Genomic DNA, 19841 nt, shown 5'->3' on the forward strand with positions numbered 1-19841 from the left:
ACCCCGCCCTCCCCGCCAAGGCAGGCTCAGGGCGGCTTACAGGCATGGCAAAGCCATTGAACAATAAAACAGTTATACAATTCAATAAAATTACAATTTACTATTAAATTTTTACATAATCTAAAACAATCTAAAAACAGTCTAAAATATCTCTACTCGGTGTTATCTCAGTTATTAATATTTGTGATGGCGTGATGCTTATTTCAAGCTCCATCTTGAAGGGCTAGCCAGAAGAGGGCGGTTTTGCAGGCCCTACGGAATTGGCCAAGATCCCGTAGGGCCCGCACCTCTTCCGGCAGCTGGTTCCACCATTGGGGTGCTTTTATAGAGAAGGCCTGTTCTCTCGTTATTTTTAGTTTGGCCTCCTTTGACCCAGGTACTTCTAGGAGATTTTGTGAGCTAGATCGCAGTGCTCTCTGGGGAACATATGGAGAGAGGCGGTCCCTAAGGTAGACAGGTCCTCGGCCATATAGGGCTTTAAAGGTAATAGCCAGCACCTTGTAACGGACTCGGTAAACTTCCATCCTCCTCCCTTATTCTTTCTACCTTGTCACAAATCACTTACTGTTGAGATACAAAGAATAAGCAGGGACATAAAAGGTACAACAGGACGAGGCGGGGAAGGTGCTCAACAAAAGGGGAATTATCTCACTAAATCCCAATAAGTTTTATCGCTGAAATGTTAGAAACGTGTTGATATGTGAAAAAGAGATCCTGATGAATCACGGATATTAGAACGATATCTGTCTGTGATCAAGAGAGTATCTGAAGAGTGTTTAAAAATCCTTTGTGGTCTTCGACGAAAGAGTTTCATAACGTTGATTTAACCCTAACGAAAACTTTCTCCAGAACTGGTATAAGTGAGGTAATATTATGTCGTGCTTGATGTTAAGTATCTAAAGAAAAATTAACGAGGCGGAATACTAAGATTAAAGAAAGAATAATGCAGAGTAAAGGGGGGGCGGGGAGAATAAAGGAAAAACACCAAATGCTTTCATGATATTGGGCGAGTGATTTAATTCTCTGCCCTGCTTTGTTTTGAACATCCCAGGAGAGACAGCCAGGAAGTATTGCTAGACTGCTCATGTGCAGACTTTAACTGAAGTGGGTTTGTATCCAGCGGTGACATAGTAAACAGCTAGAAGAAACCTTTGTTATACATCACAGAGTGTGGAGGATACAACGGTGGGAGGAGCCAAGAGACAATGTCTCGATTCAGAGCTCTGTATAGGCATTCTTGATAGACAGATATTGCTTCTCCATTAGGTGGCTTTTCTCTTCCTTTCATTGAGGATTCAGCTCCAGATATGTAAGATCAGATCAGAATAGCGGCCTGGATCCATTCAGCCTTGCTCTCACGGGGCAAAGTCGTCCACCGTCAGAGCAGTCTTTTTCCAATTAGGGAAAGGATCTTTTAGAAATGGAAGGCTGCCTTTAGAATCCAACCTCACCATCTTTTACGTGGGGGCCACAGCAGACTGTATACATATTTTTTTCCCTTACTTTTTCGTAATCTGTCCCCAGATGACCTGAATATGACCCACCAGCACTGTGTTCTCGCAGGCCTGTGTCCGAGATTCAGTTCTACCCATAGAGTAGCAGAGGTGAGTACGAAGGGGGTCTTCGTTTTAAGTTATTCGTTCCTTTGACAATAGCCCAATAATGAGTACTGTTGTTTTCCACTGGTACCTTCACAACCACCCCTCCCTTAGCATCTGCAATGAAAAGTCTTGAAGGAAGCATTACATTATTTAGCAAGTTTGGTGTAGTGGTTAAGTGTGCGGACTCTTCTCTGGGAGAACCCAGATTGATTCCCCACTCCTTCACTTGCACCTGCTAGCATGGCCTTGGGTCAGCCATAGCTCTGGCAGAGGTTGTCCTTGAAAGGGCAGCTGCTGGGAGAGCCCTCTCAGCCCCACCCACCTCACAGGGTGTCTGTTGTGGGGGAGGAAGGTAAAGGAGCTTGTGAGCCGCTCTGAGACTCTTCGGAGTGGAGGGCGGGATATAAATCCAACATCTTCTTCTTCTTTACAGCTTTTTAAAAAATCCGTTGCCTTCTTTCAGATCTGCCACTAGCCCCCATTCTTCTTGGAGGAAGTCAACATCCTCCCCTAGGTGGAGTAAAAAGAGTTCATGTTAGGTTTTCTTTTCCCAGCACACTGCTCAGGGGAGGTTGTTCCGTAAGTGTGGGGCTACCACTGAACAGGCCCTCCTTGGTTGGTGGAACAGTAGAGGGGGGCCTCTCCCTGCCATCTTTATTTCCCAAGCAGGAATGTATGGGAGAAGATGGCCTTTTAGATACTACAGTCCCAAGCCACGTAGAGCTATAAAGGACAATGCTAACACCTTGAACTGGGCTCGAGTTGGGACTAGTCAGTAGCTAGTGTAACTGCTGTAGTATCAGGGTCGTATGCTTCCAGTAGCAAGCTGTGACCAGCAGTCTAGCCCAAACATTCTGCACTAGCTTCAGCTTCCAAACACTCTTCAAGTGTTGTCCCAAGTAGAGTACGTTGCAGTAGTCCAGTTGAGAGGTTACTAAGCGTGGATCACTGGCTAGCTCGGTCTGAACTGAGAATGGAATGAGTGCAGCTGCCACGCCAGCCATAGCTGGGCAAAAGTACTCCGAGCCAATGAGCCACCTGGTTCATGTGCTCAAAAGTGCTATACAAATGCTGTGTTAACGTCCCCCAAAGTGTGCTAAGTAAAAGGCTCTTTGTTTGTAGTCCGGTACCCTCTCAGCTCGCTCCTCTACTGCTGTGTTGTTCCGTTATTAAAATGCACATTTACTTCCAGAGTCATACGCTTCAAGGAAAAACAAAAAGCTTCCTCTATAGAAGCCTCTCTTTTGTTTTTATAAACCTTTGTGACCTCACATTATATAGTATGGAAATTCTCGATACAAAGAATTAGAACATTAAGGGGTCCTTTCTCAAGGGTGTTCTCAGGGATTTAACAGCACTTATAAATATTAAATTGAAAAATAATTCTGATGGAAACACAGACTTGCGCCCCGAAAGGGAGGGGGAGGGGAAAGGGCCATTTTATTTTATTTTTGTTCTTTCAGTAGTGAAGGAAGTTTGGTTGAAAAGGAGGAGGTCTATACATGTGTGTTCTCTTCAACAGGAATATATTTTGAAACAGATGGAATTCTTTGAGCCAATTCTTATTTGCCTGCATATTGATGAAGAACCCTCAGGCACAGCAGTGTACAGAGTGTTCTAGAAAGCACTCTGGGAGTGAGGCAGTGGTGTAGCTCAACCATGATGTTAGCAATTCCTACAATGACCTTCTACCGTTTTAATCCATTATTACACCAGTGTATTGATGATAGAAATGAGAAGGTCAGAGGATTTGTCTGTTGTGCTGTTTTTTCTTTGAAGTCTGTGCCTCTTTGTATCATAACCATTAGTGCGGTCTGATGGTGTGGGTAGGCTTGAGCGTGAACTGGGAAAACGGTGGTTTGTGTTGGTTCATGGATTGTTTGATTGTCCGAACCAATGGTTTGTGGTTCATTTGATTTCCCAAACCCAATGCATGGTTTGTTTGGTTTGGGAGGTGTAGAACAGTGGAGAGCCAGTTTGGTGTAGTGGTTAAGTGTGCGGACTCTTATCTGGGAGAACCGGGTTTGATTCCCCACTCCTCCACTTGCACCTCCTAGCATGGCCTTGGGTCGGCCATAGCTCTGGCAGAGGTTGAAAGGGCAGCTGCTATGAGAGCCCTCTCCAGCCCCACCCACCTCACAGGGGGTCTGTTGTGGGGGAGGAAGGGAAAGGAGATTGTGAGCTGCTCTGAGACTCTTCGGAGTGGAGGGCGGGATATAAATCCAATATCTTCATCTACCTCACAGGGGGTCTGTTGTGGGGGAGGAAGGGAAAGGAGATTGTGAGCCGCTCTGAGACTCTTCGGAGTGGAGGGCGGGATATAAATCCAATATCTTCTTCTTCTCTCATGAGTTAGAGATGCCAAACACAAGAGGAGTCTTCAGCAGACTCTCTTCCACCTGCCCTCCGAGTTTGGTGAAGATTGGATTTGGAATGTCTGAGTTATAGTCCCCCAAAGCAGGTGCCCCCAGGAAAGCTCAGTTTCAGCACTCATGACCACTAGCTCTTCTCTCTTCTTTTGTAAAGTGAGAGCAGAATGGGAGCTCTGTGATTGGCACCCGGAACTGCCAGTCAAGCTATGGACAACTACTATGGGTGTTTCTAGGGCTCTCAGAAGTCCACCCCTAGCGTTGCCTAGGAATTGGTTGAATTGGTGGCGGGCTGTTGGAAAAAATGAAATGCAAAAATGAACCCAATGAACCACCAAGGGAAAAAGGCGGTTCATTTTCCAGTTCGGGCATGGCAGCAGCATGACCAAACAAACGTTTGAAATGAGCCACAAACTGGCCCAGTTCGTGCTCAAACTGTGGTTCGTTATCAGTTCGTGCCCATCCCTAGTGGGGGGTCATAAGAGGGGCAGTGCGGTGCAGTCGTTTGAGGGTCAGACCACAATCTGAACATATGAAGCTGCCTTATACTGAATCAGACCCTCGGTCCATCAAAGTCAGTATTATCTACTCAGACTGGCAGCGGCTCTCCAGGGTCTCAAGCGGAGGTTTTTCACGCCTATTTGCCTGGAACCTTTTTTTTAGTTGGAGATACCGGGGACTGAACCTGGGACCTTCTGCTTACTAAGCAGATGCTCTACCACTAAGTCATCATCCATCATCTGGGGGTTCAACTCCTCACTAGCCATGGTGTTCACTAGATGACCTTGAGCCACTTACTCTCTCTCAGCCTAGTCTACCTCACAGTGTTGATGTGAAGATAAAATGGCAAGGGTGGGTGCCATGTATGCCCCTCTGAGCTTCCTGAAGTGCAGGTGAGATCTATAAGAATCTGTGCTCCCTCGATCTTAAGTCTACATATTAGCTTATCTACTTACGATGCCCACATGATGTTTTGTCAGGATTAGTTCACTGTTGTGTTCTATGTTGGCTGAGCTTCTTTTATATATATATATATATATATATATATATATATAGCTTTTTTTTTTTAGCAGGAACGCACAGGAATACAGGTCCGCCTGGCTTGGTGCCAGGGGGTGTGGCCTAATATGCAGATGAATTCCTGCTGGGCTTTTTCTACACAAAAAGCCCTCTGTGAAACTATGGCGACATCAGGGGGTATGTCCTAATATGCAAATGAGTTCCTACTGGGCTTTTTCTATCAAAAAGCCATACATACACACTCACACACACACACACTCCCCAGTCATTGCTTTGTTGTTGAAACAATGCTATGAATCAGGCCATGAGAATGGATTAGTTTCTGACCCTTGTACCCTAAACTCCACTTGAAAGTTTAAAGAAAAAAGAGAAGGTATTTTAATCTAAAGAGAAGCATTGCAAACGAGTTGGCATAGCTTTACAAAGGCCCGTTATGCGCTAAAAGTCTGTAAGCTAGCTCACACTAACTCAGCTTAGAGGGAATGCTGCTCGCTACTGTGCACATCACATACAGCTTTTCTGCACATCTTCTTATATAGCACATTTTCCTTCGCCCCTTTCCTCTGAGTGGTTCAAAGCCGTGTACCTGGTCTTCCTTTTTTAACCTTCGTGACAACCCTGTAAGGCGGGTTAGACTGACAGAGACGGGCCTGAGGTCACCCTGTAGCTCCACGGGAGAGGGAGGATTGGAACCTGTATCTTCCAGCTCTCAGGTGGGCAGCCATGTTGGTCTGAAGCAGTAGAATAAACCTTTGTTGGTCTTAAAGGTGCTACTGGGCTCAAAAGATTGCAGCTCTCAGTCGGTGTTCTAAGCACTAAACCATATTGGTTCTCCATGTTTTTTGTTTGGTATCCCTAAGCACAAAATAATAGAGGTCTCTCCCTTTTTTCTCCATAACTAACTTCTACTGAACGTTGGTATCTTTGAAAACGTAATGAAAATACATTTGCTAACAGCAGGGGTAGAATTCTAGCAGGAGCTTCTTTACATATCAGGCCACATACCCCGGATGTAGCCAATCCTCCAAGAGCTTACAAGGCTCTTTTTCGTAAGCTCTTGGAGGATTGGCTACATTAGAGGGTGTGGCCTGATATGCCAAGGAACTCCTGCTAGAATTCCACCCCTGGCTAACAGTATCCCAGCCTGTCTGCAATTTGATTATCTGTTCGCACTTTCTGTAACAAGGCATCATATTTCATGTTTATGTTATTTTAAAAAGTAAATGTTCTGTCTCTGTCCACTGATATCCTTCTGATATGTTCCAGTGCTCTAAAGGGACCCTGAGCTACATTTTGAGCCAATGCAACACAGCACTCCAAAACCTACAAACCGACACTGATTTGAAGGGCACGTCTTTGCAATCTCTGGATGTCGCAGTTGTAAAACGAGTGGAGGAAATTCATAATGAGGTGAGTGTGTGGGGGGTGTTATGTTGACAGGAAAACTTCGGGGATTGCATGGAGCAGTTTTTCTGTACCTGTCATTGTTAGCTGAAGGGCCACGGATCCGCAGCGGAGCATATGGAGGCTTACAGAAGGTTCTATGCAAGTGTGTTTGTGTGTGTGGAAAGTGATATCAAGTTACAGTCTGCTTAGGCTGGCCCGTAGGTTTTTCCAGGCAAGAGAAGCTAACATAAAAACATAAGAGAAACAAAGATTTCAGGTTTTCACGGCTGGTAACATCATTAGGGTTTGTAGAGTCTTTCGGGATCAAGTGCCGTGTTGTACTGGAGAAAGTTTTCCTTCCAGACGTTTCGTTCTCAGCTGCGGAGAACATCCTCAGTGGCATTGCAGCCGGAGCAGGCGCTCAGACCTTCTTGGCTGCTGTGCATTGAGTGGGGCCAGGGCTTTCATCACACCCCCTCCAGCCTAGAAATAGCAGCTCTCCAGCAGCCCTGGCCCCACTCAATGCACAGCAGCCAAGGAGGTCTGAGCGCCTGCTCCGGCTGCAACACCACTGAGGATGTTCTCCGCAGCTGAGAACGAAACGTCTGGAAGGAAAACTTTCTCCAGTAGAACACGGCAGTTGATCCCGAAAGACTCTACAAACCCTAATAAGAGAAACAGTTTTCAATCAGGCCAATGGCCCATCTAGTCCAACACTCTGTATCACTCTGTGGCCAAAACCCAGGTGTCATGTTGAAGTCCACCAGTGGGACTGGAACTCCAGAAGCCCTCCCACTGTGCCCCCCCCCCGCCAAGCACCAAGAATACAGAGCATCCCTGCCCCAGACATAGAGTTCCATCTATACCTTTTGGCTAATAGCCACTGATGGACCTCTGCTCCCTGTGTTTATCCAGTCCCCTCTTGAAGCTGTCTATGCTTATAGTTGCCACCACTTCCTGCAGCAGTGAATTCCATAGAGTAATTACTCTTTGGGTGAAGAAGTACGTCCTTTTTTCTGTTTTAACCTACTCTCAGCAATTTCATTGAGTGCTGCTGAGTTCTTGTATTGTGAGAAAGGGAGAAAAGTACTTCTTTCTCTACCTTCTCTAACCCGTGCATAATCTTGTAAACCTCTATCATGTCATGCTTCTGTTGTCTTCATCCCCTTAATCGGTTCAGTTGCCCTTTTCTTTTGCACCTTTTCCAGCGCTGTAGCATCTTTTTTTGAAGTGCAGTGACCAGAACTGTACACACCAGGAGCTTCTTTGCATATTAGGCCACACACCTCTGATGTAGCCAATCCTCCAAGAGCTTACAAGGCTCTTTTTTTGTAAGCTTTTGGAGGATTGGCTACATCAGGGTGTGTGTGGCCTAATATGCAAAGGAGCTCCTGCTAGAATTCTACCCCTGGTACGCATTGTTGCAAACGAGGCTGGCCATAGATTTATACAGGGGCATTATGATTGCACCTTTTCCTTTATTATGATACTGGCTGATTTTCCCAGCATAGCACATTCAGAGGTGTTTTGCTATTGCCTCCCTCTGCGCAGCGACCCTGATATTCCTTGGTGGTCTCCAATCCAAGCTGATTGGACAAGATCAGGCAAGCCTGGGCCACTCAGGTGAGGGCATCATTGAAAGTATATAGGTGGGTAACACAGGTAATCCCCATTTATTCTCGGGACCTGCTGATTCCAGCACAACTGGTGGGACAGCTCTTGTGTCCCTAGTGAGCCAGAACACATTGTTTGGGGGCACCCACATGACTCAATAGGACTTCTGGCTGCTGGGAGTGCTTTGCAGGACTTGTCAGACACCTGGAGGGTTTCAAGACACACAGAATCGTAGAGTTGGAAGGGTCCTCCAGGGTCATCTAGTCCAACCCCTGTACAGTGCAGGAAATTCACAAGTACCTCACCCCCCACACACACCAGTGACCCCTGCTCCATACCGCCCCCCCCCCAAAAAAAACCCGTCCAGGATCCCTGGCCAAATTAACCAGGAGAAAATTTGCTGCCTGACCCCAAAGTGGTAATCAGCATGTCCCTAAGCATGTAAGAAAGGGCCACGAGGACTAAGCGCCGATGAAACCTTTCCTGCCCTCCACCTCATGATCTGCTGGAGTTCACAGAATCGTCAGCGGAGATCGGGACCAAGGAGGTGTAAAAAAACTGGAGAAAAACAACAAACTCACTCCGTGTGAAAAATGATCCTCTATGTAATCCACAAAATAGAAATTTTTTTTGTCTCAAATACCAATTCAGTGGTGTGGAAAGAAGACCATCCAACGCACGACACAACCACTGTCCAAAAACCGTATAACGTTCAAACTGTAGCCCAATGATAAAAGAACCGGTCCAATTTTGTTTTGGATATGAACTATCCTTCTTGGAACACAACCAAATGCTGACGGATTGAAATTGGTGCTGGCGTTCCAGAAAAATGAATTAAAATGAAATAAAATCTTGGGAAGCCAGGAAATGAATTATGGCACTTCAACTCTACTGAACCTGGGAATTTAGGGGGAGGTGTGTGTGAGTTTCCTGCATTGTGCAGGGGGTTGGACTAGATGACCCTAGAGGTCCCTTCCAACTCTATGGTTCTATGAACCTATGAATATGAAAGATGGCCCCTAGAAGAAGGATAGTTCATATCCAAAACGAAATTGGACCCGTTCTTTTATCGTTGGACTACAGTTTGAATGTTATATGGTTTTTGGACAGTAGTTGTGTCGTGCGTCGGATGGTCTTCTTTCTGTACCGTTGAATTGCTATTTTGTGGATTACATAGAGAATTATTATTCACACGGAGTAAGAACATAAGATAAGCCATGTTGGATCAGGCCAATGGCCCATCCAGTCCAACACTCTGTGTCACACAGTGGCCAATATATATATATATATATATATATATATATATATATATATATATATATATATATATAGATACACACATACACACACACACACACACAGTGGCTAATAGCCACTGATGGACCTCTGCTCCATATTTTTATCAAATTCCCTCTTGAAGCTATAAGAACATAAGAGAAGCCATGTTGGATCAGGCCAATGGCCCATCCATTCCAACACTCTGTGTCACACAGTGGCCAATATATATGTATATACACACACAGAGACACACACACACTGTGGCAAATAGCCACTGATGGACCTCTGCTCCATATTTTTATCCAATCCCCTCTTGAAGCTGGCTATACTTGTAACTGCCACCACCTCCTGTGGCAGTGCATTCCACGTGTTAATCACATGTGAGTTTGTTGTTTTTCTCCTGAGTTCACAGAATCAGCATGAGAATCATACAGATCATACCTGCAAACCAGCGCCACTTTTGTATTCTGAGGCCTAACTGCTTTGTGTTTGGATAATTGCTGCTACTTTTTCTGCACTCCCTCATCCCCCTCCCCCCCCCGGCCCCACTTGGTGTGTGTATGTTTCCTCCATAGGTTTCAATTTGTACTGTAGCACTGTGAGACTGGATTTCATCTGCATGCAAAAAGGGAGTCGCCCATGTGCTGGCCTCTCGGTTCCCTCCCCTGGCCCTTTGCAAACGTTAGGGTTGGGATTAATTCCATACGACAGCAGCCTTCCATCCCCCCCCCTCTTCCCCCATAGCTAAGCCCTCTTTCTGCCACACATGTGGGCAACTTATCTATGGTTTACATTGCTGTGGAGACACATTTCTTTACCAAGCCCGGCTGTAAACGGGAAGCGTAGACATCTGCGGTGCTAATGCAGGTCTTTGATTCTCCTTTTTGAAAAAAGAAAAGAGAAAAGAGAAAAGACGGCGTGCTTTTTGTACACTAATTATAGGGTAACTTTGGGTAGGTTCATGGCCTAATACAACTGGTATGTTCCTAATCTGTGAAGCATGTGTTTGAAGACAACCTCAATTTTATATCCTAAACCCTGGGATTCAACGCGGTGATTCCAGAAGACTTTTCTTTTTTTCAAAGTGCAGGAAATTCTGGTGATTAAAAACAAGGAGAAGAGCGATAGCGAGTGCAGATATTGGCAAACGTCTTTGTGTTGTCTCTCTTTCTCAGTAAATGAGTTAAGTCTTCCGCATATGATGGACCAAAACAATGTCCCTATTAAGAGGCTGCAGATTAAAAATAAATGCAAGTGCTTTCAAGTATTGCCGAAACAAATAACCATCACAAGAGAGGTTTCCCTGTCTCCAGCTCTGCTTTCGTACGGCTAAGCAGGGAATTGATCCTGATTATCCCAAAGCCTAGCCCTAGGGTACCCAGGGCTCTTTTTCTAGCAGGAGCTCTTCTGCATATTAGGCCACACACCCCCTGATGCAGCCAATCCTCTAAGAGCTCACAGGGCTCTTAGCACAGGGCCTACTGTAAGCTTCAGGAGGATTGGCTGCATCAGGGGGCGTGGCCTAATATGTAGAGGAGCTCCTGCTAGAAAAAGAGCCCTGAGGGTGTCAAACCTTTTGAAGCCTGCAAGCCCCTTTGGAATTCTGGCATAAAGCGGTGGGCGCAAGAACAAAATGTCTGCCACAGGAGGTGGAGCCAAGCGTAAAATGTCAGGGAGTGAGGTGAGATATGACTCCAGTATTACCTCTTCAGCATTTCAGGCTGAATGTCTTTTAGTCTGCACAGCTGGTCTCTACCTAGCCCCACGCATTTTGTAAAAAGCACTTGGCTGGTGCCACGAAAGGTTTTGGGTACTACAGTCACCACAGTGGGGACCCCTGGCCTAGCCTGGCTCTTGAACAACTATGCCCAGGATAAGAAAAAGATAAGCGGATATTGGATTTCTATCCCGCCCTTCACTCTGACTCTCAGAGCGACTCACAGTCTCCTTTACCTTCCTTATCCACGACAAACCCCCTGCGAGGGAAGTGGGGCAGAGTGAACTCTCCCAGAAGCTGCCCTTTCAAGGACAGCTCTGCCAGAACTGTGGCTGACCCAAGGCCATTCCAGCAGCTGCTAGCGTAGGAGTGGGGAATCAAACCCGGTTCTCCCAGATAAGAGAGCTCTGGCTGACCCAAGGCCATTCCAGCAGCTGCAAGTGGAGGAGTGGGGAATCCAAGCCGGTTCTCCCAGATAAGAGTCCGCACATTTAACCACTACACCAGACTGGTTCACAAAGCATGACTTATTTATTTTATGATATCCCACGTTTCATGCCCAGTCACGGCCACCAAGGCAGCTAATGATTAAAAGAGATTATAAAGCCAATTGGAAGGATAGCTAGACTACATATATAAATGCACAGGGCACTGGAAGGTAGGGCAGGTAGGAGAGGTCACCAAGTGGAACATTGGATGCAGGGGTGGAATTCTAGCAGGAGTTCCTTTGCATGTTAGGTCACACACCCCTGATGTAGCCAATCTTCCAAGAGCTTACAAAAAAGAGCTTTGTGAGCCCTTGGAGGATTGGCTACATTAGGGGGTGTGTGGCCTAATATGCAAAGGAGCTCCTGCTAGAATTCCACCCCTGATATACCCTGTGGATCACACAACAGGGGTGGAATTCTAGCAGGAGCTTCTTTGCATATTAGGCCACGCACCCCTGATGTAGCCAGTGCTCTAAGAGCTTACAAAAAAGAGCCCCATAAGCCCTTGGAGGATTGGCTACATCAGGGGTGTGTGGCCTAATATGCAAAGGAGCTCCTGCTAGGATTCCACCCCTGATCGGATGAAATAATAAGTCCTCACCTGCTTGGCAGAAGACTTTGAGAGATGGGGACAGAGGAACAGGACTGGGAAGGGTGTTCCATAATTTTAATGACATGACCAAATTGGCCCTCTCTTGGGTTGCTGCCTGTCTGGCCTCAGAAGGTGGTGGCGGCACATGAAGCAGAACGTCAGACGATGACTTTAAAAGTTGGGTCATGTGGGAGTAGGCTGGTGTTTTATTTATTTATTTATTTACTGGATTTATCCCCAAAGAGAGTTTTTTGAGTTCATCATTACATATGAAACTTTTCTTGAAGAGCTTCCTGGGTTTATCAGGCTTGGAAGTGTCCTGGCCCCACTAGTTGGACCTTTTGATGGCACCTGAGTTTTTTTTGGCCACTGTATGAGTGTTGGACTTGATGGCCCATTGGCCTGATCCAGCATGGCTTCTCTTATGTTCTTATGAAGAGCTGGACAGACCCATAAGTTCAGGCTATTGGGCACTGCCTGTTGTCAGGAAATCCCTGCAAACACTCCCGTAGTGTAGCAACGAGGAACGCATTCTTGGAACCTTAAAACAGTGGATACTCTCTCAGTTGCAGAAGGTGACTTGATTTTTATTTATAACAAGAGCACTTTATCACCGCTTTTCTGAGTGTGTACCTCTGTCCTCTTGGCAATAACCTCACTCTGTGCCTTTTCCTTGATAGGCTAAAAGATTGGTCAGACGAGCTGCAAATTGGATCTGGCCATAGCGATTCTACTGTTTGTCACCCTTTGACTCGAGGACAGTAATATACTCTAATTGATGCTTGACAGGACTTTACGAAGCACATTAATGGGTAGATTGAAAGCATCATTTAAAAAAAAAAACCCTTCAAAGATTTAACAGACATGGCCCCTATTCCGTTTGTTAATCTTAAACTGTTCTTGAAATGCTCGGCTGATGTCTATCAGCAAACAGTCCAATAAGCTTATTTCGGTAACTACCTGGGCAGCTGTATTGAGGGACGGCCATTTTTTTTTTTTAAAGTTGTGCCACGCACAGTTGTTACAGAAGGAATTAAGTTGCCTCTTCTAAGCAATCGGGCGATTGTTTGGTCCTTAGTAATTTGTCTTGAAATATGTGATCTGGCAGTGCTGAATGAATGCTGAGCTGTTGATCTGGCTGAGCCATTGCTGGGCCTTGAAAGAGATTTATTCAGCTGCTGGATGTGTCTCGAATGGGGCTTCAAAATAGTTGGAGGGGAACCACTCATGGGTAAACTCCATTATCAGTGAAAAGTCTTTGCCAGGCAGAGAGCTAAGTGCACGAGGGGGGAAAAAAACACTCTTCTGTGGCAAAGAAACAAGGATGACTGGCAGTGCTTTGGTGTTCGTAACAGCAAGGTGAGCAAAATGGCAGCCTGACTAATACGTCACAGGAAAAGATGGTTGCTGTAAGGTCCTTGAGGCCTTAATCATTGTTGAGTAACATACTGTTGTGATTAGAGTGAGGGTCTTCAACCACATTGGGCCTGGGTGCATTTTTGGAATTTTGAGAAAGGGCATTAGTTAAAAAAATAGCTGCCATGGAAGACAAGGGATAGTCACAAAATGGCTGCCATGGGAGGCAGCTTTAGAATGTTGAGAAGTTCAAAGGCACGTATCTGGCTATGATGGGGGATGCTATGTCTCAACCTGCGTTCCCAGCAAATCTAAGATTTTCTCTAGCTCCTTCTACTCCAGTGAGGTGGAGGAAGCCACAGCTGGCTCTTTACTTTGAGGAACAGTCACTTTGGGGGGAGAAATATGTTCTACAAAACACATCAGTGGGCTTTGTGATGGCCAAGGCACCACATTGTGGACCACTGGGTGAGAGTTCCAGACTAGGCTATGGGACTCTAAGGGTCAGACCCCCAGTGAGTCATGAAGCTTAGTGGAATGACCTTGAGCTAGTTATAGTGGAATGACCTTGAGCAGGAGAGCCAGTTTGGTGTAGTGGTTAAGTGTGCGGACTCTGATCTGGGAGAACCAGGTTTGATTCCCCACTCCTCCACTTGCAGCTGCTGGAATGGCCTTGGGTCAGCCATAGCTCTGGCAGAGGTTGTCCTTGAAAGGGCAGCTGCTGTGAGAGCCCTCTCCAGCCCCACCCACCTCACAGGGTGTCTGTTGTGGGGGAGGAAGATAAAGGAGATTGTGAGCCGCTCTGAGACTCTTCAGAGTGGAGAGCGGGATATAAATCCAATATCATCTTCTTCATCATCTTCTTATACCCTATCAGACTTGCTGGGCTGCTGTAAGGATCAGATGAAGGAGAGGAGAGCCATGCGTCCTGTCTTGAACTCCTTGGAAGGCAGAGTGGGATAAAAATATAAGAAAGAGGCTGCTCAACAGCATGCTTATTTGTGGAATCAACCTCTTATACGTCTTCCTTTTCTACTACACAATAATAATAATAATAATAATTTTTAATTTATATCCTGCCCTCCCCGCCGAAGCAGGCTCACAACATGGACCAAATGCCTTAAAAAAAAATGGGTGGGGAATTGGATCAAAATGGGCGGGGAATTGATCCGCAGGAGACTGCAAGGGAAATTGGAGGGAGCCACAGTTCAAAATGCACCTGTGCAGCGACTGGTGGGGAATTTTTCATTTGAACCAGGGAGAGCAGGACCTAGGGGGCAGAGTAACTGCTAGCGAGGAATCGGTCTTTGTGTGTGCATGCATGTGTATGTGTGTGCTCCCGTACCAGGAAGTCGTGGTGACCTCTGGCACCTCCTACTGGATTATGGAAGGCATTGCAAGAAGTGGCTTGATAGCCTGCCCTTGCCTCCCGACCCTGGCATTCCAGGGAGGTCTCCCATCCAAATACTTGCCGGTTTCGACCCTGCTTAGCTTCCGAGATCTGATGAGATCGGGCTAGCCTGGGAAATCCAGGTCAGGGTGACCACACTCCTTTAAGGTCACTGTAACTTTCCCAGAAGCTTTAACAGTTCCGGACATCATCCAGTAGAGCTATTTGAAGTGCAATACTGTTACTTAAACTGAACTTAAATCCATTGAAGTATGTGTTCTTCATATTCCTTAATTATGTAATTCTGTTTGTGTTTATGCTCTGATTGGAAGAGGAAGACGAATAGAATTTGATGGAATGTCTCTAGTTGCTGTTAACTTCTGCTGGAAACAAGAACCGTTCCAGGAACTCCTGCTTTTTTGTAGCAGGAACTCCTTTGCATATTAGGCCGCACACCACCTGATGTAGCCAATCCTCCAAGAGCTTACAGGGCTCTTCGTACGGGGCCTACTGTAAGCTCTTGAAGGATTGGCTACATCAGGGGTGTGTGGCCTAATAGGCAAAGGAGTTCCTGCTACAAAACAAGCTCTGAACCTTTCGTCTTATTGGCTAGATCCAAGTGGGCAGCTGTGTTGGTTTGAGGCAGTTGAACAAAGCAGGAGTCAATCAGCACCTTTAAGACCAACCAAGTTTTATTCTGAACGTCAGCTTTCGTTCTGTTTAAGAGAGCCAGTTCGGTGTAGTGGTTAAGTGTGCGGACTCTTATCTGGGAGAACCGGGTTTGATTTCCCCACTCCTCCACTTGCGCCTGCTGGAATGGCCTTGGGTCAGCCATAGCTCTTGTAGGAGTTGTCCTTGAAAGGACAGCTGCTGTGAGAGCCCTCTCAGCCCCACCCACCTCACAGGGTGTCTGTTGTGGGGGGAGAAGATATAGGAGATTGTAAGACTCTCTGATTCAGAGAGAAGGGCAGGGTATAAATCCGCAATTCTTCTTCTTTGTGCGCTCTCTAAGCTTACGTTCTGAATAAAACTTGGTTGGTCTTAAACGTGCCACTTGACTCCTTTCATCTTCTTGTCATCTTCCAGCGAGCAGTGACTAAAAAGGAAAAGCCAATCAGGGCTCAATGCTAGTGACCGGGAAGGAAAATCAGGGCCTTCTTTTGATCCATGTTATATCTGTCTCTGGCTGTTCCACAGGTGGGGGCTGATACGATTGGACTCTCCATGCAAAAATCCCTTTCCATAAAAATCCAGCCGTGAAGGAGATATGCTGTGCTTTAGCGTTTTTCTTGACAGGCCAGCTTTCTTATGTCCAGGGTCTCTTCGAGTGAGTACCCCATCACCTGGGGCTTCAGCAGCAGTCCCAAGACACAAGTCAAATAAATCAGCTCTTGGCTGGTGTGCACCGTTTCCCTGGATATTTGTGGAAACTGTCGACATCGGAGACGAACGGGCCTGGATATGAATGGAAGCCCAGCCGGGCCTTGCTAACAATGGCTGACCTCTGATTGTCGAAAGCTGAACTTCCAGTTGTGCTGTTTCCCTGTGATCCGGCTGCCTCTGTATCCTCATGCCCATTAATCATTTCCCTTTAGCAAAGACAGATTGAATTGTCTGCGGCTACCTCAGCTTTACGCACGCCCCAAAGGTGTCGGTGCGGGCAGGCTGTTAGGTCACCGCTGAGATGAGTGTCGCTGTACACAGCCCGAGAAAGGTTGGGGCATGTGTTCGGCGCAACATGGCGAAATGGCAGCACAGCCAGCGGGCCGTCTGGCATTGAAGAGAGGAAATATAGATCACCTACCCAGGTGGCATTTAATAACCTGAGTGCCTTTAAATAATTGACTGAGGATCCCTGCCTCCCCAAATGTCAGACGGCGTCACTGGCCTCCCCCCTTCCCCCATGCCTTATTGACTGTAACTCTAAAAGTGCACCTCTCATAATAGCTTAAAGGGCGAACGGAGCCGAGATAATACGACTACGAGGTAAATCAGCACGGTAAACAGAGGAAGATCAAGACAAAAAACTGTGTGGCGAGTTTTTTTTACAGTGTGCACTGGGGTGGCGCAATTTGGCTAACCGCTACGATCCAGCCTAGCTTTGCTATACCGCATTGTTCGGTTGCAGTGGCAACATTGACACAAGCAAATGTTGCTGCTGCTTTTGTTTTAAAAGGGCCTTTCTTTGAATTCTGGGGAGCAGTGTGTGAATGTTCTAGATCAGGGGTTCCCCAGCCTCGTTGACTCTCCGGGCACCTTTGGAATTCTGACACAGCAATGACGGGCACAGCCGCAAAATGGCCGCTTTAGAAGGCAGAGCCAGCTACAACATGGCTGCCGCAGCTTATCTTCAGTCACAGAATGAGGACCCTTGTGCCGTGCTGACAGCTGCTGCCAAAATGGTGTTTTAAACATCTGTACATATCAATCAGAAGTCTTGCTGGGCAAAAAGTCACACCTCGTCCCATCCACTTTCTGTAAACACTTGGCGGGCAGATAGGGTAGCTTCATAGAGGAGAGGAAATCCTTAAGGTATGTTGGCCCCGGGTCATACAGGACTTAAAAGTGTCACCTACTTTGAAAGCCAGTGTAGATGGCTGGTGTGGTATGCTCAAAAGCTATCCCCTCCACACTGGTTAGATGGTTCCTTTTGATCAATAGTTGGATATCATACAAATGTTCCTAAAACATGAATAGGATAGGATAGAAGTCTATCTAATAAAGGGTGGGGATACTAGGAGAGGATATTGTTATTTAGATCTCTTAGCTTTAATTTGGCCTTTGTCTTATGAGCTATTCAAAGTCACTGGAGAAGACCCTGATGCTGGGAAAGACAGAAGGCAAAAGAAGAAGGGGGCAGCAAAAGATGAGATGGCTGGACAGTGTTACTGATGTAACTAACATGAATTTGAGCGGACTTCAGAGGACGGTGGAAGACAGGAGTGTCCACGGGGTTGCAAAGAGTCGGACATGACTGTGTGACTGAGCAACAACAACAACAATATATGTTCTGTCAACAAAGGTTCAAATGGATTAGAGATAAGATAGATCTAGGTAGGACAGCAAACCATGTGAATGAGCATTGAGAAATCCTTGAGATCATATATCACTAAAATTTGGACATTGAGATGAATCAATGTCTGGTTGAAGACTTCCTAATTCAGGAAGTGTTCAACCTGAGCTCCTTGTGAACAGAAGAAGCATGCAGGTGAGCCCAACTATAAACCAGACTCCTTCATTCCATGAACAAACTACATTTTGTTTGCAACCATAGAGGTCTGACCCTCAAACAAACACAAGTAATTTAAAGTCCAGAGGGTTGGATCCTTCTGCTATGGCTTCCTCCAACTGAGAAAGGCGTTCTTTAGCAAAGAGAAGCTTTTCTTCACTAGAAGAAGCCTTTCTCCATTTAAAAAGAAAAAAAAAGGTGTTCTTCATTGGAGGAAGATTACGTGGCTACCCACCTGAATTTAAGAACATAAGAGAGAAGCCATGTTGGATCAGGTGAATGGCCCGTCCAGTCCAACACTCTGTGTCACATAAGAACATAAGAGAAGCCATGTTGGATCAGGCCAATGGCCCATCCAGTCCAACACGCTGTGTCACACAGTGGCCAAAAACCAGGTGCCATCAAGAGGTCCACCAGTGAAGCCAGAATCCAGAAGCCCTCCCATTGTCGTCCCCCCCCCCCAGCACCAAGATTACAGAGCATCACTTCCTCAGACATACTGTTCCATCTATACTTTATGGCTAATTTAGCAGAAAAGAGTATAAGATCTAACCCATATTTAAGAGCTGAAGTTATAATGTTTGTATATTGCACTCCAACACTTTTTTGTGTTTGATTTTTTTGTGGGAGAAGATGAAAAAAAAAATCCAAAAGTAGACATCCTTATATGTGGCTAATACCACACATTTAATAAACTCAGTTTGAACTTTGTTAGGGGAGAACATATGTTATTAAGCCGATATGCTAAGAAAAGTTAAAACTGTTCATGTAACCTTTTAAAACGCAGAAGGTTTACCTCTGTTAACTGGGATCTGTTAATCCTGCCAATATGTTTTACCAACAGGGGTTGTCTTTAATTTCTTTTTTCCCCCCTGCATCTATAGCCCTTTTTGTTCAAACAGCTTCTATTGAAAGCAGTTACACACATCAAACGGGTGTTTAGCGACTGTCAACTAAAATCACTTTCAGACTTTTGTGTCTGCTCTGTTTAGCCTAGGGGGAGGAGGAAGCCAAGAGGGGAGGGGAAGGGAAGTCAGACTATTCTCAGGTGAGAACTTAATTAGGGTGGGATTTCTATTTTTATTTTGGTCAGTCTTGTTGCACCGTCTACAGGTGTCTCTTTGTTTCCTGCATCGCAGTTAAAGGGAATAAGAGCAACATTCTTTTGCAGCCACAGGTGATAATTGAAATGGGATTCGTGCTTGCGTGTAAAATTCAAGCCGTTGCCGAAATATGTATCCAGTTCCAGTTGACCAAAACTGTAGATTACTTGAAAGAAGAAGAGAAGGAAGTTGGGCGCCATGGGATGGGAATCAAAGAGGTGTTTGCGAGAGAGAGAGAGAGAGCGACGCTTGAAGATCAACCAGCAAGCTATGAAGTTGCACGGTTGTTCTCCTTCAGAGGCGAAGGACATCTTGGGTTCTCCCAGAGGAGAGCACATCAAGGGGTCCAACAACGTCAAGGCGGACTGACACAGTACGGAGCACATCCAACCGGGGAAGTGGTCCCTGAACAGGAAGCTGTTCCTTCAAGCAGTGGAACACTTCAGCCCGCCTGTGGTAGACCTGTTTGCATCTCCTCAGAACCACCAGTTACTACAGTTTTTCACCAGATACTTCCATCATCGGGCAAAAGCCACGGATGCGCTCATGTCCTGAAACAAGGTCTTAGATGGCTAGAGAGGCAATGGCGGCGTACCCGTGACGAAGCGGCTAGAACATCTTATAGGGAGTTTATGAGGTCCTATGAAATGGCAGTCAAGACCACAAAGAAAATATACTTTGCGGCTAAGATTGCGTCT

General features: G+C 46.0%; 1 protein-coding gene across 3 annotated transcripts in view; it reads left to right on the forward strand.

Annotated features, from left to right (window-relative positions):
- Positions 1-19841, forward strand: part of FTO (FTO alpha-ketoglutarate dependent dioxygenase) — a 427953-nt gene that overhangs the window by 133211 nt on the left and 274901 nt on the right. For all 3 annotated transcript variants that reach the window (XM_060253575.1, XM_060253576.1, XM_060253577.1), the window contains 2 exons: positions 1525-1604; positions 6257-6400. In XM_060253575.1, coding sequence (XP_060109558.1) covers positions 1525-1604; positions 6257-6400 — 224 coding nt within the window. The remainder of the gene's footprint in view (positions 1-1524; positions 1605-6256; positions 6401-19841) is intronic.

This window comes from Heteronotia binoei, chromosome 14 (assembly GCF_032191835.1).
Source record: "Heteronotia binoei isolate CCM8104 ecotype False Entrance Well chromosome 14, APGP_CSIRO_Hbin_v1, whole genome shotgun sequence".
In the NCBI taxonomy this organism is placed as follows: domain Eukaryota; kingdom Metazoa; phylum Chordata; class Lepidosauria; order Squamata; family Gekkonidae; genus Heteronotia; species Heteronotia binoei.